At 41.6% G+C, this 19,498-nt stretch overlaps 3 protein-coding genes across 3 annotated transcripts; all 3 read left to right on the forward strand.

The window, feature by feature from the left end:
* Nucleotides 1–12,697: 12,697 nt before the first annotated feature.
* Nucleotides 12,698–14,140, forward strand: LOC125221091 (uncharacterized; the record flags this gene model as incomplete). The annotated part of the gene is made up of 1 exon (XM_089059891.1): nucleotides 12,698–14,140. A coding segment is annotated over exon 1 (1,443 nt), but the record flags the coding sequence as incomplete, so codon positions are not given.
* A 42-nt stretch (nucleotides 14,141–14,182) lies between these two features.
* On the forward strand, nucleotides 14,183–15,136 carry LOC148933388 (uncharacterized). Its single transcript, XM_089062434.1, has one exon. The coding sequence runs from the start codon at nucleotides 14,183–14,185 to the stop codon at nucleotides 15,134–15,136; it is 954 nt and encodes a 317-aa protein (XP_088918560.1).
* A 458-nt stretch (nucleotides 15,137–15,594) lies between these two features.
* Nucleotides 15,595–16,230, forward strand: LOC125218146 (ferredoxin-thioredoxin reductase, variable chain-like). The gene has a single exon (XM_048119749.2). The coding sequence runs from the start codon at nucleotides 15,653–15,655 to the stop codon at nucleotides 16,103–16,105; it is 453 nt and encodes a 150-aa protein (XP_047975706.1). The 5' UTR covers nucleotides 15,595–15,652; the 3' UTR covers nucleotides 16,106–16,230.
* Nucleotides 16,231–19,498: the final 3,268 nt, after the last annotated feature.

Here is a 19,498-nt window from a genome sequence, read left to right on the forward strand (position 1 = left end):
CTATTCTCCTCAGCCAGCTCAGTCACTGCCCTCTCCAGGTTATCTTGCCTCAGTCTCTGCGCTTGGTCGATCTGGGCAGCTTGCACCTCCTGGCCTTGTTGTGCTCTTCCTCCAGGGGCTTCTCCCATTTGGTAGAACTGGGGTACACCTTCTCTGTAGTATACCAAGTTGGTGCGGACGAAGAAGGGTATATCGAATAGGCCAGGAGCGTCGACCATGTACATTGGAGACAGGTCCTCTGCCTCTGTTATGATGATGTTGTTGCGCACGAAAGCTCCTAGTATGTGGCAGAGCGACAAGTTTCTGGCTGGGTAGGTGGCTATCAGGTGGCATTGGTAGGCTGTCCAAAACCCTAGGTGCAGTTTCCTTCCATGCTTTGCGCACCATACCAAGTACAATTCGGTCATGGACGTTCTTGCAGCGGAGTTGCTTTGCCCCATTAGGTTATAGCCTAAGTAGAGCTGCACCAACCGTAGCATGGAATTGTTGAAATGGGTGGATCTGGATTTTGTGGAGGCGAACTGGCCAGCATTGGGGTGGGTTAACTCCTCCCAGGCTTCCTGGGGCTCAAATTCTACATGACGCCTCGGTACCCCCCTCTCACGGCCTCTCCAGTCCGGACCTATAGCCTCCTCCAGGCTACACATACCCAATCGCACAGTCCACTCTATCAGACTCATCGATAGTTCTCCACCGAATATCCTAAAGGAGATTGACACCTCGTCTAGGTCCGTAGTGAGTTGGAACCTAAACGTGGTGAAGAACTCCTTCGCTAATCTCACAGATATCTCTGGGTCCCTATTCTCTAGCAGCCATTCAAAACCTAATGCTTCCATACTAGCCAGGAAGGAATCACGTAAAGACAACTCATCCAAAGAGGGTATGTGGAGTACCTTTCCGCATTTGACTTGCTTGCTACTGTCATCCTTGTCGTCAAATGCATCCTGAAGCTTTTTTGTGTCGTAGTGCTTCATGTCCTCCATAAGCTCATCAGTGAGCGTTACCCTTCACCGCCGGTATACAATCCTCTCTACCGGAGGGTGGACTAGTTCAAGGTGGTTGTCTGGGAGCTGCTGCTCGTGATAGTCTTCTCCTTCCAGAGAGATATCACTCTCTGAGTTAGAATCCTCGCTGGAAGTGTAGTCTGTGTCGCTTGATCTCTCTTTCTCTTCCGGCTCTCTGATCACTATGCTTGCACTGGCAGTGCGCTGTTTCTTCATGACTTGTTTTGTCTTGACAGGGGCTTTCCCCTTCCTCTTCCTTTCCTGAATGCTCTTGGTTCTTTCGATATCCATTGCCTCTGCTTCCTCGTCGGCTTGTGTTGAGGTGTCCTCCTGGGCGGTAGGCTCGGCCACCATGCGGGTACTAGTATCACTTCTTGCTGCCTCCTCCTGACCTATTGACTTTGATGCGAGGTCCAGACCCTCAGCCACCGTGTCAGTATTCTCCTCCTGGTCAGTCGGCGTTGCTGATATCGTCCCTGTTGCCAATTGGGTGTCCTCCTGGCTAGCATTCGAGGGCTCCTCCCCAGGTTTTGTAGGAGTAGTCTTCTCGTCATCACTCGAAACCTCCACTGCATCTGCTGCGGTGTTTGCTCCTGCCTTGTTGGACGTCCACTTTCCCAAACATCTCTGTGACACTCTTTGGGGTTTCTGCTTTTCCGCCTTGGGGTCGTTTTTCAACACTAGCCTCCTCTTTACTGTCTTGGGTTTAGTCACCACTGAGGCTTCCTCTATATGTGTTTCTGGCTCTTGCCCTTCCTCCTCAGGTTGTTCTGCCTTTTCCGGTTGTTCGTCTGTCTTCTCCTCCACTGATTGGTGGACTACCCCTTCCGACTTTTCCGCTTTCTTTGTCGCTTCCTCATTCCCTACTGCCTGGGATGCGAGGTCCAGTACCTCAGCCACCCCTTCATGGTTTACCACGATTCGATCCCCTTTGCCCAAAACCGTTTGGAATTCTTCATCCGTCATTATCCCTTGCTTCCTGGCCGTCTCATTCAGATCTATCTCCTCCCCCGCTACATCGATTTTTGCGTCAGTGGCCCTAATCTCCTCTGCTTCATCTTTCTCGCTCTCGCTTGCTCTCCCTCCGCTCTCCTTGTTTTCTGTTTCTCCCCAGTTGGGATCTTGATAGGCGGAAAGAGGGCTGACGTCCAGCGGCTCCATTTGTTGGTGTATGGGAGAAGGGTGGGAGGGTTCTAATTGTGCAGCAATTGTTGTGGAAATATTTTCGGACGTTGGAATTGAGGTTTTTGGGTTGGTGGTGGGTGGGTTTTCTGTGGTTGCAGTTGGGGTAGGGTTTGATGTCGCCGGCATTCCTCCGGTTAGGCTAAATCCGGCTAGGGTTGTTGCCCAGTCTTTGTTGGGGTCCTGTTGGCTTAGAAACGCCGCCAGTGCGTCTAGAGGAATCATCGTCGGGATTTGTGTCGTCGGCGGTGGTTGTGATCGTTGTGGGCTTGGCGGCCGCGACTCGGCTGCTGGCTGGGGTTCTGACGAGGCTTCGCCGGTGGTAGATGCCGAGTTGTTGGTTGCCTTTCTCTTTGCCATGACCGTACCGGTGGTGGTTTGCGGTGGTTTCTGTAGTGGGTGGTGGTTTTCGGAGTGGGGGTTGCGGTTGTGAGAGAGAGAGTGCAGGTGAGAGTTTGTAAAGTAAAGGGGAGTAGGCGGTGGGGTGTTTTATAGAGGGGTGGGCAGTTGAGGGTTTTGACCGGTTGTAGGCGGTCGCTCGATTGAGACACTTCGTGTGGGAGGTGGTTGTGCTTGCTGGCAGCCGATTGGACGTTGCTTGTCACGTCCTTGCCTCACGCGCCTCCCAGCCTCTGCACTCGCCTGCAAAGCTGCAACACGCTCAAATTCAAACTTTACTCAACTCCCTCCTCTCAATTAGCTAGAAATAGAAAAAAAGTAAATAAATGGCTCTTTAATATAATTTAGAGTTTCACCCAAGTGGTATCCTCGTGGTCAGTACGAACTCCGAATTAATATTTAAGATCCGAAAAAATCTTTTTTTTTGTTTTTCCTTCTTAACTTAAATTAAATTACCAACTATCTACAATATTTACATCATTACTAAGGGTATTTGAAATTTTACCCGGTCAGTAAGTATAGTACTTATGCCGTTGACCAGGTGAAATTTCAAATCCCTTTCCTACTGGTCATTTAGACGCTCTTAAAGTGTAGTGGAATTTCTTCCACTACACACACCTCTTCATTTTCCCTATATATTTTCAATCTATGTCCATTAACGACAAAAGGTTCAGAGTTAGGGATACTCCCTGAAATCTCGACCGCTCCATTAGCACGTAGCGCAGTGATAATGTAGGGTCCTGCCCATTTGGATTTGAGCTTCCCAGGCATTAGCTTCAGTCTTGAATGGAAGAGTAGTACTTTCTGACCAACTTGGAGATCCTTGGTTCTCAGATTTTTGTCGTGCCACATCTTTGTTTTTTCTTTATACCACATGGCTGAGTCGAACGACTCCAATCTGAGTTCTTCCAGCTCTTGTAGTTGCAGCTTCCTTTCCTCTTCACAGGCCTTAGCATCCATATTAACCTGCTGTACTGCCCAGTATGCTCGGTGTTCAATTCCCACTGGCAAGTGACACATCTTCCCAAAGACGATGCGATAGGGGGACATCCCTATAGGAGTTTTGTATGCTGTCCGATATGCCCACGGAGCATCTTCCAACCTTATGCTCCAATCTTTTCTGGAGGGGTTGACTGTCTTCTCTAAAATGCTCTTTATTTCCCCGTTTGAGATCTCTGCCTGCCCGTTGGCTTGAGGGTGGTAAGGACTGGATAGGCGGTGATTAACTCCGTACTTCTTCATTAATGCTTCGACTGTTCGGTTGCAGAAGTGAGTCCCTTGATCGGATATGATTGCCCTTTGTATTCCAAATCGGCTGAATATATGACACTTGAGAAACTTGGTGACTTCCTTAGATTCACAAGTGCTTGTGGCCTTGGCTTCTATCCATTTTGACACGTAGTCAACCGCCACCAGGATGTAGGAGTTCCCATAAGATGAGGGAAAAGGACCCATGAAGTCCATACCCCATATGTCGAACACTTCACAAACTATTACTGGAACTTGAGGCATTTCATCTCTCGCGGAGACCCCACCGGTCAGTTGGCAACGGTCACAACCTTTGCAGAACTCGTATGCATCTCTGTTCAGGGTTAGCCAGTAGAATCCGCTATCTAGCACTTTTCTGGCAGTCTTCCTTGGCCCGAAATGTCCTCCACATGCCAAGGAGTGGCAGTGCGTCAGTACATCCCGCTGCTCCCAGTCAGGAACACATCTTCTGATGACCTGGTCTGCTCCTGCCTTCCACAAGTATGGGTCGTCCCAGAAATAATACTTTGCCTCGCTCTTGATCTTTATCCTCTGAGCTTTTGTCACGTTTGGCACCGTTGGTAGCTCTCCTGTTACTAGGTAGTTTGCCAAGTCCGCATACCAGGGTTCCTGTCCCACTTTCTCCTTGCCCTTGGTTGTTGCGTCCTGACCAGTGAGTCTCATCACTTCTTCCCAATCGATCTTCCTTGCGGAGAAAATCACTTCACATAAATGTTCTTCCGGGAATCGATCTCTCACATCTTCATTGTTCCCTTCTTGTATTATTCTGCTCAAGTGGTCCGCTACCTTGTTTTCAACTCCCTTTTTGTCTTCTACCTCCCAGTCGAATTCTTGTAAAAGCAGCACCCACCTAATCAGTCGGGGCTTTGACTCCTTCTTCGCAATGAGATACTTGATTGCCGCATGGTCAGTATAGACGATGACTCTGGATCCCAGTAGGTACTGCCTGAACTTCTCGAATGAATAGACAACCGCCAACATCTCTTTCTCGGTGGTGTCATAATTCCGTTGGGCTTGCTTCAGGGTTTTTGATGCATAAAATATCACGTACCTTTTCCCATCTATCTTCTGACCCAGTACGGCCCCCACTGCATAGTCACTAGCATCGCACATCACCTCGAAGGGGTGATCCCAGTCAGGAGCCTGAATGATCGGTGCAGAAATCAATTTTTCCTTAAGGAGGTTGAAAGCAGCCTTGCAATGCTCATCGAAGACGAACTCCACCTCGTTTTGGAGAAGCCTGGTAAGAGGTTGGGCAATCTTGGCGAAGTCCTTGATAAATCTTCGCTAAAATCCAGCATGGCCAAGGAAACCTCTTATTCCCTTCTGATCATTGGGAAAGGGTAGTTTGGATATGACATCCACTTTAGTTTGATCCACCTGGATCCCCTTTTCTGACACCACGTGTCCTAGAACAATTCCTTCTGTAACCATAAAGTGGCATTTCTCAAAGTTCAAGACCAGACTCTTTGCTTGACACCTTCTTAGCACCACATCCAAATGTTGCAAGCACGAGTCGAAAGAGTCTCCATAGACAGTGAAATCATCCATAAAGATCTCTATACAATCTTCGATCAAGTCCGAGAATATGCTCATCATGCACCGTTGGAAAGTACCGGGGGCGTTGCATAGGCCAAATGGCATATGCCTATACGCATAGGTTCCAAACGGGCACGTGAACGTGGTCTTATCCTGGTCCTCCGGGTTCACATAAATTTGAAAGTATCCACTGTGCCCATCCAAAGAGCAGAAGTACTTCCTCCCAGCCAGTCGCTCTAGCATTTGATCGATGAATGGCAGGGGAAAGTGGTCCTTCCTGGTTGCAGTGTTCAGCTTTCGGTAATCTATACACATTCGCCACCCAGTAACTAGTCTGGTGGGCACTAGTTCATTCCTCTCATTCTTAATCACCTGGATCCCTGACTTCTTGGGGACCATATGGATTGGGCTAACCCATTCACTGTCTGGCACCGAGTATATAATGCCCAGTGAGAGCAACTTCAGTATTTCCTTCAGTATCTCTTCTCGCATGTTTGGGTTCACCTTTCTTTGAGAGTCCCTATGCGCCTTGGCTCCATCCTCTAGCCTAATGTGGTGCATGCAAACGTCCGGGCTTATGCCTACCAGGTCCGTAAGGCTCCATCCAATAGCCTTCTTGTTTTTGCTCAGCACAGTTAGTAGTCTTGCCTCTTGCTCTTCAGTCAACCCGCTGTTGATGATTACAGGGAATGAGTCTTCCTCCCCTAGGTAGGCATACTTAAGGGTTGCTGGCAACTTTTTCAACTCCACTTGCGGGGGTAGTGTGTCTGTAGGTAGAGGGTTCCTCTTTGAATCCTCCTCTTGTTCTTGTTCAGCATCTGATTTTTCCTCCATACTAGCCGGTACCACGGCCCCTACGGATCCTGCTAGTTCTGACTTCTGACAGAATTCCATAATTGCTTCTTCGATCTCTTCGTCAGTCAATCCTCGGCTACTGATCAGATCACACCATGCGGCTGCTTCCACATCAGCCTGGGCATACACATCCAAGGCTTGGAGCTTTTCCTGCAATAATTCGTTCTCAAGAAATTCTTGGACTAGGGGGTCAATCACATCAACATAACATAGATTTTCAGAATCTATTGGTCTTTTCATGGCTTCATTAATGTCAAAGACAAATTTCTCACCATTAAAATCAATGCATATTGTCCCCTCGGCCATATCCACAATCGTTTCGGCCGTTCTTAAAAATGGTCTACCTAACAATATCCCGCTAGACTCCCTAGCTTCTGGTTCACTCATTTTTATGACATAAAAATCAGCGGGATAAGTAAACTTCTGTATCCTGACCAGCACATTCTCTAACACACCCTCAGGATTGATACACGACCTATCAGCCAATTGGATTAACACCCTAGTATTCGACAATTTTACCCCCTTTAACCGATTATAAATGGATAACGGCATAACATTGATAGATGCTCCCAAATCACACATTGCATGCTCGATTTTCACATCTCCAATCGTTATGGGTAGGGTAAACATACCTGGGTCGGCTCTCTTGGGTGGTAGCTTCTCCTGTACAATGGCTGACGCTATTCCCTCCACCATGATCTTTCCATCTTCCTGGGCCTTCCCGGCTATGAACTCCTTTATAAACTTCCCCAGAGGGGGCAGTCTCACGGCTTGGAGGAATGGTATAGTGACATCCAGCTTCCCAAAGATCGACATGAAATCCACTGGGTTTTCTTTCTTCCTCTTCGTCACAAACCGATATGGGACCGGTTTTTCTCCCTTAGCCTCTCCAGTCAGTCCTTGTGGAACTCCCTTTGGCTCCTCCTGGGCTTGAGGTTCCGATGTGGGCATTACTCCTCCCGGTTGCTCATTCCCAGGTTGTGTTTCTTCCTCCTTTCCCTCCACGGTAGGCTTCTCGTTTAGAAAAAACGGATCCTCCATCTGAGGAAGAGGCCTCTTGAGCTCTTCCACTGGAATGACGTCGCTCAGCACCCTTTCTCTATTAGACTCCCCAACAGGGTTCTTGAGCTGAGGTCCATTATAGTCTGTCCCGGACCGCAGTGTAATTTTGCTCACATTTGCCTTTTCAGGTACATGGACTGTAGATGGGAGTTTCCCTGAGTTCCCTTTCATTTCGCCCACCGAGTTAGCGAGTTGGGCCAACTGCCTGTTCATCATGTCCATATTTGCCCTATGCTCCTTCTGGGCATTTTGCATCCCTTGCATTGTTTCATTACTGGACTGCAAGTCATTTTTAATGCTTTGCTGCGAGGCAAACATCTCCCCCATCATGTCCTCCATAGACCTCCTCGACCTGTTTGGCTGATGGAATTGGTTTGAGCTCTGGTGCTGGTTACACTGAGATGGTGGGTTTGACTGGTACCCTGAGAAATTTTGTTGGTTTTGGTTCGGTGGGTACTGGTTATACTGGGCAGGAGGGTTATATTGATCGTGGTTGTGCTGGTACTGACCCTAGTTTTGGTGGTGGGTGTTATGTTGAGGTCCTGGGTTAAATTGGTGCTGGTTTTGGTTCTGGTTCTGGTTTTGGTTGTTTCTCTGATGGGGTGGCACATAAGTAGGGTTCGGGTTCTGGTTTTGAGAGTTTTGGTTCTGAGGATGCTGGTTCCTTCCTACCCAGTTAGATTGGTAGTCAGGGTTTGTTGGTCCGCGGTTGGGATATTGGTTCAGTTGGGGGTTGGGTTGATTTGGAGCCTGATTTTGGTTCTGATTCTGGTTTCCATCTCCCCATCGGAAATTTTGGTGGTCCCTCCACGGTGCATCTCTTTGTTTCCCCGGAATCCAATTGCCGTTGGAATTGTAGTAACCTGCGGCATTCGCTTGCTCCACATCCGGCGAGTTGTCCAGCTGATCATATGGTAGTGCTGGGGCTTCTTGGCCTCCAGTTGGAGAAGGTGGTGGAGTGTTCTGCTTGATTGCAGTCAGCAATTCCTTTTTTAATTCCTCCATCTTCAAGTCCATCCGTTCCTCCTGGTCAGTAGCCGAAGCACTCGCTACCCTTTCTCTGCCGTACCCATCTCTCGCGTTGTCGTACGTCTTCTTCGCATTCGACAGCTTGCGTAGCACCTTTTTGGCTTCACTCACTCTCAACTGGGTGAAATCACCACCAGATGATGAATTCGCCAGATCCTTGGTTTCCTTGTTCATCCCCTCATAGAAGGTGTGGTGCACCTCTATCTCCTTCATGCGATGGTTGGGGCATGACTCCAGAAGGCTCATGTACTTCTCCCAGTATTCGCTCAGAGTTTCATCATACTCTTACCTTATGCACGATATTTTCCTCTTCAATGCACTTGTCTTTGAAGACGGGAAAAACTCGGCTAGGAAAACTGACTTGAAATCGGCTCATGTATTGATAGAGTCGGCTGGCAGGCGCATGAACCAAGTGTTGGCCTCTCCCTTTAGGAAAAAAGGTAGAGCTTTCAGTCTGTAATCGTCCTCGCTCGCTCCTGCTGGCCGCCTCTGCGCCTTACAGATTTTGCAGAACTCATTTAAGAATTCGTATGGTCCCCCGTAGCTCTTCCCACAGTACGTCGGTAAGATTGCGATAACGTGGGGTTTCACATCACAGGCGGTTTGGCCTGGGGTAACCACTATGGCTTGTGGGGGATCTCCATCGGCATGCGCGGTAAGTGTCACGAGCTCGGGATCGTCCTCACCTTGGTCAGCCATTCTCACTAGTGTTCTTACTGGTTGGGGTGGAAGCTCCGAGAGTTGGTACTCTAGCTCCTCTTTTTCTTCGTCGCTACTCGTGCCTAGGTCGGACAGTGCCGTCGACAGGCCAGAACGAGTGGTAACGAGTATTGTTCCTCGGGGAAGTATCCTTGGTCTCCACTGGCTAGGAGCTGAGCCACTTCTCATAAACTGAAAACAAAAAGAAAAGAGAAATTATAAACAGTATGTACACCAAAAAGATCACACACAATAACAAGTATGAACGCCATCCATCCCCGGCAACGGCGCCATTTTGAAGTGCAGGTTCTTTGTCCTAGTGGTTTTCGTATGTGAATTTGAGTGTATCCAACTGATCAGGAAGTGATTCCCGACCCAGCTGAGTCATTGGTACGATAACCGGGACCTGGCTTCAAACAAATTTCCTCAACCCATTTCTACTGGCTAGTATAATGGAGGTAAGGGTCGAATCCCACGAGGATGGACACGTTTTGATAACTGTGGTGACTTTCCTGGGTGTTTTGGTTAGCTACCACGCTTGGGTTGAGATTTTACCAAGACGGGAAATAAGGGTGGTACTCTACTGACTAGTAGGCGGGAAAATAACAGACATGTGGAAGTGTTCGTGAAAATAGGGGACAAAGTGCATCAGAGACATATGGAAAGTGGACAGTTACTAAAAGAGGAAATTTAGGCTACAAGGTATATCTGTTGGCTGGGGCTCTCTGACAGGTCTGGATAGTACATCTGAAAAGTAGGGAACAAAAGTAAAAGAAACTTAAAAGTAAAAGTGGTCCAAATAAAGTTGATTTTGACGTTTTCTTCCTCACCAAGTATTGACAAAAATCATATGAACACATACACCATAACTAAAACTTCAGATTCATAAATTCAAACTCAAAATCTATCGATTAAAATGTTAAACTTAAATTAAACGGTAAAACTGCAACTTTACTTCTACTGGCTGACATGCAAGGTGGTAATCACAACGCAGAAAAGAGCTCATGCACGAAAACTTGGCTAAACATAGCTACACTTTGAATCAACAACTCTCGATCAAAAAACACTTAGAAATTGAAAGCAATGACTAAATCTAACTTTCCTAGGCAGAATGAAGCAAACTCGAACCAAAGTGACATGCGAAATAGAAACTTCATAATGCAAATGTCGGAAAAATAACAAGGTACTTCGAAAGAGCAACAACGACGAGTGTTTGCAAATAACTAATGATGAAAACAAGTAACTTTAAACTAAGAAAGCGATAAAGATTGTTTTTGCCACTCCGGGCGATGATACTACTACACTGCTACGATAACTGGCTGGAACGACGGACTGATGACTTCTCCGGCAAACTCTGGACGTCAAGTGACCATGGCTGTGGCGAGGAATGAGAGGTGGTATAATGCTGAAAGATGGATCTTCTAGAGAGAATTCTACTAGTGTGATTGTCAAACTTCGAACTGAACTTTGAACCGACTCTAAAGGGGCGTTGATCGAACTGCTTCTCTCTCTCCAAGTGGCTTCTTTTATAGGGAGGCTTGCCCTTGCTTTTAGGGTAGACTTCTCCCGCGTTTTGACCTTTTTGCCCTTGTCAATGATCATCCCAGCTATCCTCCTTCTCCATCTCGAGCCTTTTCTCTGGCATGCATCCTGGTCAGTATCGCACCTTTCTGGCGCCCTTTTCACTTGCGTCACCTGAATTGTTTCCTACTGACTTGGATCATTCAATCCTGCACACTTAAGCAACTGTTTTGCAGATAATACATGCATTTCATGACATACTGACCAGTAACCAAGGCTTAGAATACGACTTATCAGTAACCACTGTCATCTTGGGTAGTTGTGATAAACATTCGAGAAGGGCTAGTATTGTTACTTTATAGAATCGTATCTCAGTACGTCGAAGATGATATTGTATCCAAGAGATGTTTTGAACAAGGTTATATTGTATAGAAACCTAGAGAGTTACTCCCTCTGTCTCAACTAAGTTGTGTCATATTTCTTTTCAGGATGTCCCAATTAAACTGACTAATTTTATTTTTTTGCCAAAATAAAACATCTAATCAGTGTATTCATTCTCATATTTTTACTCTCTTATCTTTTTTATTTTACTCTCTCTTGTTTTACTTTATCTTCATTTAATCCATTTAATATAATTTTTAATCTTGTGTCTAAAAGAAACGCCTCAACTTAGTTGGAACAGTTAGAGTATAATTTATTCAAGTACAATAAATAATGGTCTTTCAGAATATTAACACATTTTGGATAAAAAAAATTAATTATATTAAGCTGATCAACAAGATTAATTACTTAATGAACATAAAATATCTTAAACACTGGAATTATGTGCTTCAAATTGGAATGATATTTGAATATTAATCACAATAGTGACATTGATTATTATTCTTGAATACTTTCAATAATTTAGGCAAGTTTAATTGAGCAAAATCTTAGCATGAGGTCAATTCTATTAACAAACACCACTAATAATGTGTGTCTCACCATCATTAACATTATTTCAATTACATTTTGTTCTTATCTCTTACTTTACTAATTACTCATTGAAACTCGTGTTATCCGCGATTGACGTAATTCTATGGATGGAGGAAAGACTTAAAACAACACAATATAAAATTTCGTACTGAAAATGATACTTTACTTTTTTCGGAGGAGTTGAGTACAATTTAATACAATAACACTACTTCGTAAATTGTTGTGCTAAAATTGAATGTCTCACAAAGTCCGAGAAGAGAAAGAGTACTCCTTTCATCCCGACTAAAATAATAGTATATTTCTTAGTCGTAACGAAATTTTAGAAGTTGTTAATTAATGTGTTTAATTAGTATGAAAAAAAATAAGTGTTAGTATTAAATATTTGTTAAATAGAGAAAAAAAAGGATTGAATCGATTCAGTTTCAAACGGAGTAAGTACTCCCTCCGTTCCTTCATAGTTGAGTCATTTTTCCATTTCGGGAAGTTCCCTTATAGTTGAGTCCAGAGGCGGACATAAGAAGGGGCATGGGGGGTCCCAACATTTTAAAAAAAAATCAGGGGTATTTTAGTAATTTCACATTAAAATTAAATTAAATATTAATTAATATTATATTGTGGTTAACCTATGTGAGTTAAATGGACTCTTCTCATCTCCAGATGTCACCCGCCGCAATCTTCCTCCCTCTTTCTCCAATATACACTTTTGTATATTACTTTAAAAAATTATTGTTTATACAATAGAATCAAATCACGGCATTTTCACAATTTCAATTCCTAGAATAGTAGAACTATTCGGCACTTCCTAAATCAGAGTAAGAGAAAATTGCTTTTTATTTAAAAATGGGGTGTCTTCGTGTTTGAGCTTTAAAAATATATATCTTACTTTGTTTGTTTGTGATTGTTTGTTTGTGAATAATATTTAGATAATATTTGTTCATCTCTCTTTTATTCTATATCTTGCTGTTATAGAAAATTATTTACTTTGTTTATTTAGGATTGCCAAATTGAGTATTATATTCATTTTGTAATGTTTCAATGAGTTAGTAGTGGTTTCCAATTTAAGTTTCTAATATGTATGTACTTATCGTGCATTTTATTTTATGTAGATGCAATTTAAGTTTCTAATATGCATTTACTGAATTGTGCATTTTCTTTTATGTAGATAAATGCATCGTTATTTCAATAAAGTTTCTCCTGTTGCCGAGGTCTCATCTTCGTCAGTGAATGAACCTCCACTTCTCCAACCACAAGAGTTACCGATTGAAGACAAAGATAAAGTCGATTTAGAGGATGAACCCGCACTTCTCCAATCTCAAGAGTTACCGAATGAAGACAATGATAAAGTTGATTTGGAGAAGCTTCCAAGTGATCCCGGAGAACGACCTGACATAATGAGTTATCCACCAAACTCAATAGAACAAGTTCGTGGAGCTTATTTGCTAAGAGGTCCATGTCAACCACGCAACCATAATTTCCTTTCTACAAGTAATGGAAATCGAAAACGTAAATTTGTCTCACTTTGGTTTGATGAATTTAAGCCTTGGTTGGAGTATAGTGTTTCAAAGGAAGCTGCTTACTGCTTATATTGCTATCTTTTCTTAAGACTCCACGGAAATGGACAAGATGCCTTTGTATCAAAAGGGTTTACTACTTGGAACAAGAAAGAAAGGTTAAGAGATCATGTTGGAAATCATACAAGTGCTCATAATAGGTGTAGATTAGCATGTCAGGATTTGATGAATCAAGCTCAACACATTGAAGTCTCTATATCAAAGCAGTCAACACAATCGAAGCTTGATTATCGCTGCAGATTAAATGCAACGGTTGTTTGCCTTCGTTATCTTATCATGCAAGGAATGCCTTCTCGCGGACACGATGAGTCTGAAGGATCCTTAAATCAAGGTAACTTTCTTGAGCTTTTGAAAGTTATTTCCTCTTGCAGCGATGAGATATCTAGTGTTGTACTAAAAAATGCTCCTGACAATCTCAAACTAACATCACCGAGAATTCAGAAAGACATCATAAATGCATTTGCTGTTGAGACAACAAAAGTCATTGTACAAGATATGGGAAATGATTTTTTCTCCATATTAGTTGATGAGTGTCGAGATATATCTGTCAAAGAGCAAATGAGTGTTGTGGTGCGATATGTGGACAAGAATGGATGTGTTATGGAACGTTTTCTTGGTGTGGTGCATGTTAGTGACACGATTGCGACCTCACTGGAGAAGGCACTTGATTCTTTGTTATCTACTTATGACTTAAGTGTATCTAGTTTGAGAGGACAAGGATATGATGGTGCAAGCAACATGAGAGGAGAATTCAATGGGTTGAAAAGTTTGATACTTAGGAGAAATCCTAGTGCTTATTATGTACATTGTTTTTCTCACCAGCTTCAACTCACAATTGTCGTTGTTGCCAAAAAGCATACAAGTATTGGGTCTTTTTATAATACTGTCAACCGTTTGTGTAATGTTATTGAAAGTTCTTGTAAGCGCAGAGATATACTTAGAGAAAAGCAGAGAGAGAAAATTTTAGAGCGGATTGCAAGTGATGAAATTCATACCGGGAGAGGATTGAATCAAGAGATGGCGTTAAAGCGGCCTGGAGATACTCGTTGGAGTTCGCATTATGGTACTCTTATCAACTTGATGCAATTGTTTTCTTCGATTAGTGATGTTCTTGTATATGTGGGAGAGAATTCTCGTGAGTATCCACATAGGGCTGAAGCTAATGATGTGTCAGCAATAATTAATCTCTTTGAGTTTGTCTTTGTGTTACATCTTATGATGCAAATCTTGGGAATCACACATGAACTCTCTCAAGTGCTACAAAAAAAGGATCAAGACATTGTCAATGCAATGAATCTTGTCAAGGTAGCAAAAGCACGTTTGCAAATGTTGAGGGAAGAAGGTTGGGAGGGTTTGCTTAATGAAGTTTTTGAGTTCTGTAACAAATATGAGATAAATGTCCTTGACATGGAAGATGAGTTTGTGCCTCGAGGAAAAGCAAACCGTAGAGCTGAAAAAAGGAAGAATCTCCACTATTATCGAGTTGAGATATTTTGTTCTGTGATTGACATGCAAGCTCAAGAGTTAAACCATCGTTTTGGTGAAATTAACACGGACTTACTTTCATGTATGGCATGTTTTGATCCTAGAGATTCATTTTCTGCGTTTGATTTGGAGAATCTGCTTCGTCTTACTAGTTATTATCCATCAGAATTTTCTGGAGTTGCTTTGAAAGAGCTTGAAAACCAACTTGAAAGCTTTATTTTTGATGTGCGGATAGATGAAAATTTTTCACAAGTATTTGGGATTGGTGGTCTTGCTAAGAAGATGGTTTCTACAAGAAAGCATGAAAATTTTCCATTGGTTTATTTGTTAGTCAAGTTGTCATTGATCTTGCCGGTTGCTACTGCCTCAGTGGAAAGAGCTTTTTCAGCAATGAAGATCATCAAGAGTACTCTACGTAATAGTATGGGAGATCAACTGTTACATGATTGCTTAGTTCCTTACATTGAAAAGGATGTCTTTGTTTATGTTAGTAATGAAACTATTATGCAGCGATTTCAGAAGATGAAAAATAGAAGAGAAATGTTATGATATGATTGTATTTGACTTTAATATTTAAACATTATTGTTTTATTTTTATATTTGTATTTTATTTTTAAAATTATTTTTGGACCCCCCATCGTTAAAATCCTGCGTCCGCCACTGGTTGAGTCATTTCCATATATAGTAACTTTATTCTTTCTACTTTATTCACTTTTTACTTTATTCTCTCTACCTTTTTCTCTTTCTTATTTTATTCTCTCTACCTTTTTCTCTTTCTTACTTTTTTATCTATTTATTTAACATACTCAACATTCATTTCTTAAACTCCGTGCCGAAAAGTTACACCTCAACTATGAGGGAACGGAGGGAGTACTTGTTTACGAAACTACTACTCTAAATTAGATAAAAGCTAAAAAAGGGTATGTGATTTAAACAAAATTTTAATCCATATGTAGTGGATAACTATAACCCATACATTTGCAGTTGTAGTGGATAAACGTATAAAACTCTAACGCCACACCACAACCCTCAATTGAAAATCATCTTCCCCCAAAATAACAAACAATGACCGCCTCAACAGCCTTCTTCTCTTCAATTCTCAACATCCCCACTTCCAAGATCTCCAATTCCCATCTCAGTTTCAACCACATCCAAAAGAAGCAATCTTTCTTCGCTCCGTCAATCCCAATTTCGATCTCCTGCAATTCAACCGCAATATCCAATTCCTTGACTCTCGATCACGATGAGGAGGTGAAAAGGGCGGAGTCGATACTCGGGTCGAAAGTCCGGGTCAAGGTGCCCCTGAAAGTGTACCACGTGCCCAAGGTGCCCGAAGTGGATCTCACGGGCCGGGTCGGGTTGCTGAAGCAGTACGTCGGGGTTCATAAGGGGAAGAGGATCTCTGCGAATTTGCCCTACAAGGTGGAATTTGTGGCAGAGGAGATTAGCGGCCGCGGCGGTAAGCCGATTAAATTCCTTGCGCATTTGAGGGAAGATGAGTTTGAGTTTCTCGATTGATTGTGCTCTCACTTTTTTTAAAATTGTGTAATTCAATGTAGATAATGTACCCCTTTATATTTACTATGTCGAATTGAGTTCTATGGTTGCTTTGCCACCGTACTTCAATGAACAAATTTTACTGATATAGCATTGTGCTTTGTCCTAGTTTTACGTTAATACTCCTCATTTCTTTTTGGCACAAAGATTAAGAAATAGATGTAGATGTCCACATTCTTGAATAGTAGTTGGAGTAGTTGTGTGTGATAAAGTAGAATGGAAAAGATGATTGAATATTTTAATGAAGAGAGGGTGAGAGGGATTTATTTCCAAATATAGAAAGTGGATATCTTGAGTAAGAAAAACTAAAAAGGAAAGGGAGACATCTGATTTGAACGCTTTAGGCATCTGATTTAGATGGTACTCCGTTTCTTAAGGCGAAAACCTGTGCACAGCAATGAAAATACCTGAATGTTGTCTGCTTTTTCTGTGAAGAATAGACGTAGATTATGGTTACGGTGAAAGCATATTGTTTCAGCCGTTTTCAGTAGTGTGTATTCACTGCTGAGAAGCTGTTCCAACTTCCAATATAGGTCTGCTATATCGTCTTTTTCTCATCTTTCTATGCTCTTCGTTTTTACCTATGGGTTTTGTTGTTTGATTTGCTATCAATTCCTAAGAACGGGATGATACTTATTGCAGACTCTGACTATGGAAAATTTCTTCTTGTTGGTATTATTTTTTTGTCAAATCGTGAGGATTCTTCCTAAACACTATAGTAGTAGTACATCTTAAGAATTTAGCTCTTCTTGTGAGATAACAGTTGTTGATTTCACATCTTCGTGCCAGTTCTTTGAAACTCATCTATATGATTCCAAATTGTCTCTTGTTTCTTGAATTTCACGTTGTCAGTTTCCACTTGATGCTCTACGATGTACACACATTACGTTTTCTGGCAACATTTTTTGTTTCAACTTGTAACTTTTAGGAGATAACATTCTTGATGACTCATTTGTTCTTCTGCAGCATTCGTCATTTATTTCCTAGATAATTTGAATTGGGTGTGTCACGTGATCTTGGCTGCTCTATTTTCGCAGTTTTGGTTTCACTCTCTATAATGATGGCTGATGCTGGTTTCAGCAATGCAATCCAAGCATAGGCATATGGATTTTGTCTAAATGTTGTTTCTGCTACCTCTGTTCTTGTGTTTAGGATTAAGCATGGCGTTGTGTGTTTTTAGAGTTTTTTGGGATTAATGGTATGGAGAAACTTAGGTCATTCTTGGTATAATAGAATGACATAAGAGTAGAATGGAATGAGGATAGGAATGAAATGACATTTTTTTTGCATTCGCTTTGCATTTTTATTCAATTCCCTCACATTCCAAAGTTGGACAAATTTCCCACTTAGGAATTTTGGTACCCGAAGAATGCCTGTTTGGAGAATGTCTGTTTGGAGATCTAGGACGACTTGGTTTCTCTGGTATTGGAAAGTCGAGGCTAGCTTCACTCGATTCTGCCACTGTCGGAAGAATTGGGTTATCCTATATTTGAAAAGAAATGCTCTATTCGCCCGCGAATAAATCGTTTTGGTAGTCTACATAAAAATATCAGTGGTCTCGTGTTTAATCTGGTTACAACAGATTTTTGAGATGTTATTTTGTGCGTGAGTTGGGTAGAATGGAATGAGAATAGGATGAAATGACATTTTTTTTGCATTTCCTTTGCGTTTTTATTCAGTGCCCTCTATTAAAATAGAAGTAGGAATCACAATCCATTCTAAAGTTGCACATGCTTCCAACTTAGGAATTTTGGTACCTGAAGAAAGAATGTCTTTGTCTGGAGACCTAGGACGACTTGATTTCTTTGTTCTTGGAAACTCGATGCTAGCTCCACTTGATTCTACCACTATCGGAAGAATTGGATGGCTCTTTATTTGAAAAGAAATCCTCTAGTCATGCACGAAAAATCGTTTTGGCTCATACACCAAAGTTAGTCCCAGTTACATAAAAAATATTAGTGGTCTCGTGTTTGAATCGGTTACAACAGATTTAATATGCGTGAGTTGGTAGTCATAGAGTGGTAATGTCTTTCGACTAACGGTCTCGGGTTCAGGGTTAAGTTTGCCACGATGATGGAGTTTGCATCATTAATTTCTAATCATTTACCATAAAAAAAAAAAGAGTTGGTAGATTTTTTTTATGCATTAATTAATGTTCTAAGATAATTTTAATTATATTCATAACCAATTGATATCTACACAAGTAATGAATATGGTCATAATTCAAACTTTGTTAGCGTATTAAATACTCCCTCCGTCCCACTAAAGATGGTCACATTCTTCAATGGCACGAGAATTTAGGAAGAGTTGTTAGGTGGAATGAAGTAGGGAGGAAAAAAAATAATTGATTATTTTAATAAAGTGAGAGGATGCTATTTCCAAAATTAGAAAGTGAATCTTGATGGGACAAACAAAAAAGGAAAAGTTGTCAATTTTGAACGGGATGTAAGGAGTAGTTAATTAATTATAACTTTTAATACTTTTGTACATATATAATAATTAAAGAAATTTTTAAAGCAAGAAAATAAAATATTAAAGGCGAAAGAAAACTTCTATATAATGAAACAAAAAATTTTATATGCATCAAAAATATCAGTAATGTGTATAATAGTAATTCTTAAAGAATACTTACTAAGTATTCAATACATATTAATTACTCCATCCGTCCCCGAATAAAAGTTACACTTTGACCGGACACGGATTTTAAGAAATGTAAAGAAAAGTTGGTTGAAAAAGTTAGTGGAATGTGAGACCCATTTTTTTATATTGGTTTCATAATAAAATGTGAGTGAATTGAGTTAGTGGAATGTGAGACCTACTTACTATTTATGGTAAAAATGAAGTGTGACTCTTAATTGGGGACGGAGGAAGTATTTAGTATACTAATACAAATTATAGTTAAAATTAATTAATATGCTAAAAAGGATACTTTTATTTTTATTTCATGAAAAATCTGAACGAGTACTCCCTCTGTCCTAAAAGAATATGCACTTTGAATTCGACACGGGTTTTAATGCAAAATTGGTAAAGTAAAAGAGAGGTAGAGAGAAAAAGTAATTAAAGTATTATTAGTGGAAAATAGTCTCATCTCTTTATAGAGAAAAGAGTTTCCAAAATTAGAAAATGCATAATATTGTGGAATTGACAAAAAAGGAAAGTGTGCATATTCTTGTAGGCCGCAGGGAGTAATGAAGTATGACCATAATTTAAAATTTATTAGTATCTTAATTAATTTTTAATTATATACTTCATCCATCCTATAAAAATAGAAACACTTTCCATTTTTGCATGTCCCATAAAAATAGCATGCTTATATTTTTGGTAACTTTTTTCTCTCTAATGAAATGTGTCTCA

The sequence above is a fragment of the Salvia hispanica genome, chromosome 1 (genome assembly GCF_029641045.1).
Source record: "Salvia hispanica isolate PSC_SH4W2 chromosome 1, Shi_PSC_v1, whole genome shotgun sequence".
NCBI lineage: Eukaryota > Viridiplantae > Streptophyta > Magnoliopsida > Lamiales > Lamiaceae > Salvia > Salvia hispanica.

Coding starts and splice junctions, on each gene's coding strand:
- LOC148933388 (XM_089062434.1), top strand. CDS start 14,183: ATGCAATTGTTTTCTTCGATTAGTGATGTTCTTGTATATGTGGGAGAG.
- LOC125218146 (XM_048119749.2), top strand. CDS start 15,653: ATGACCGCCTCAACAGCCTTCTTCTCTTCAATTCTCAACATCCCCACT.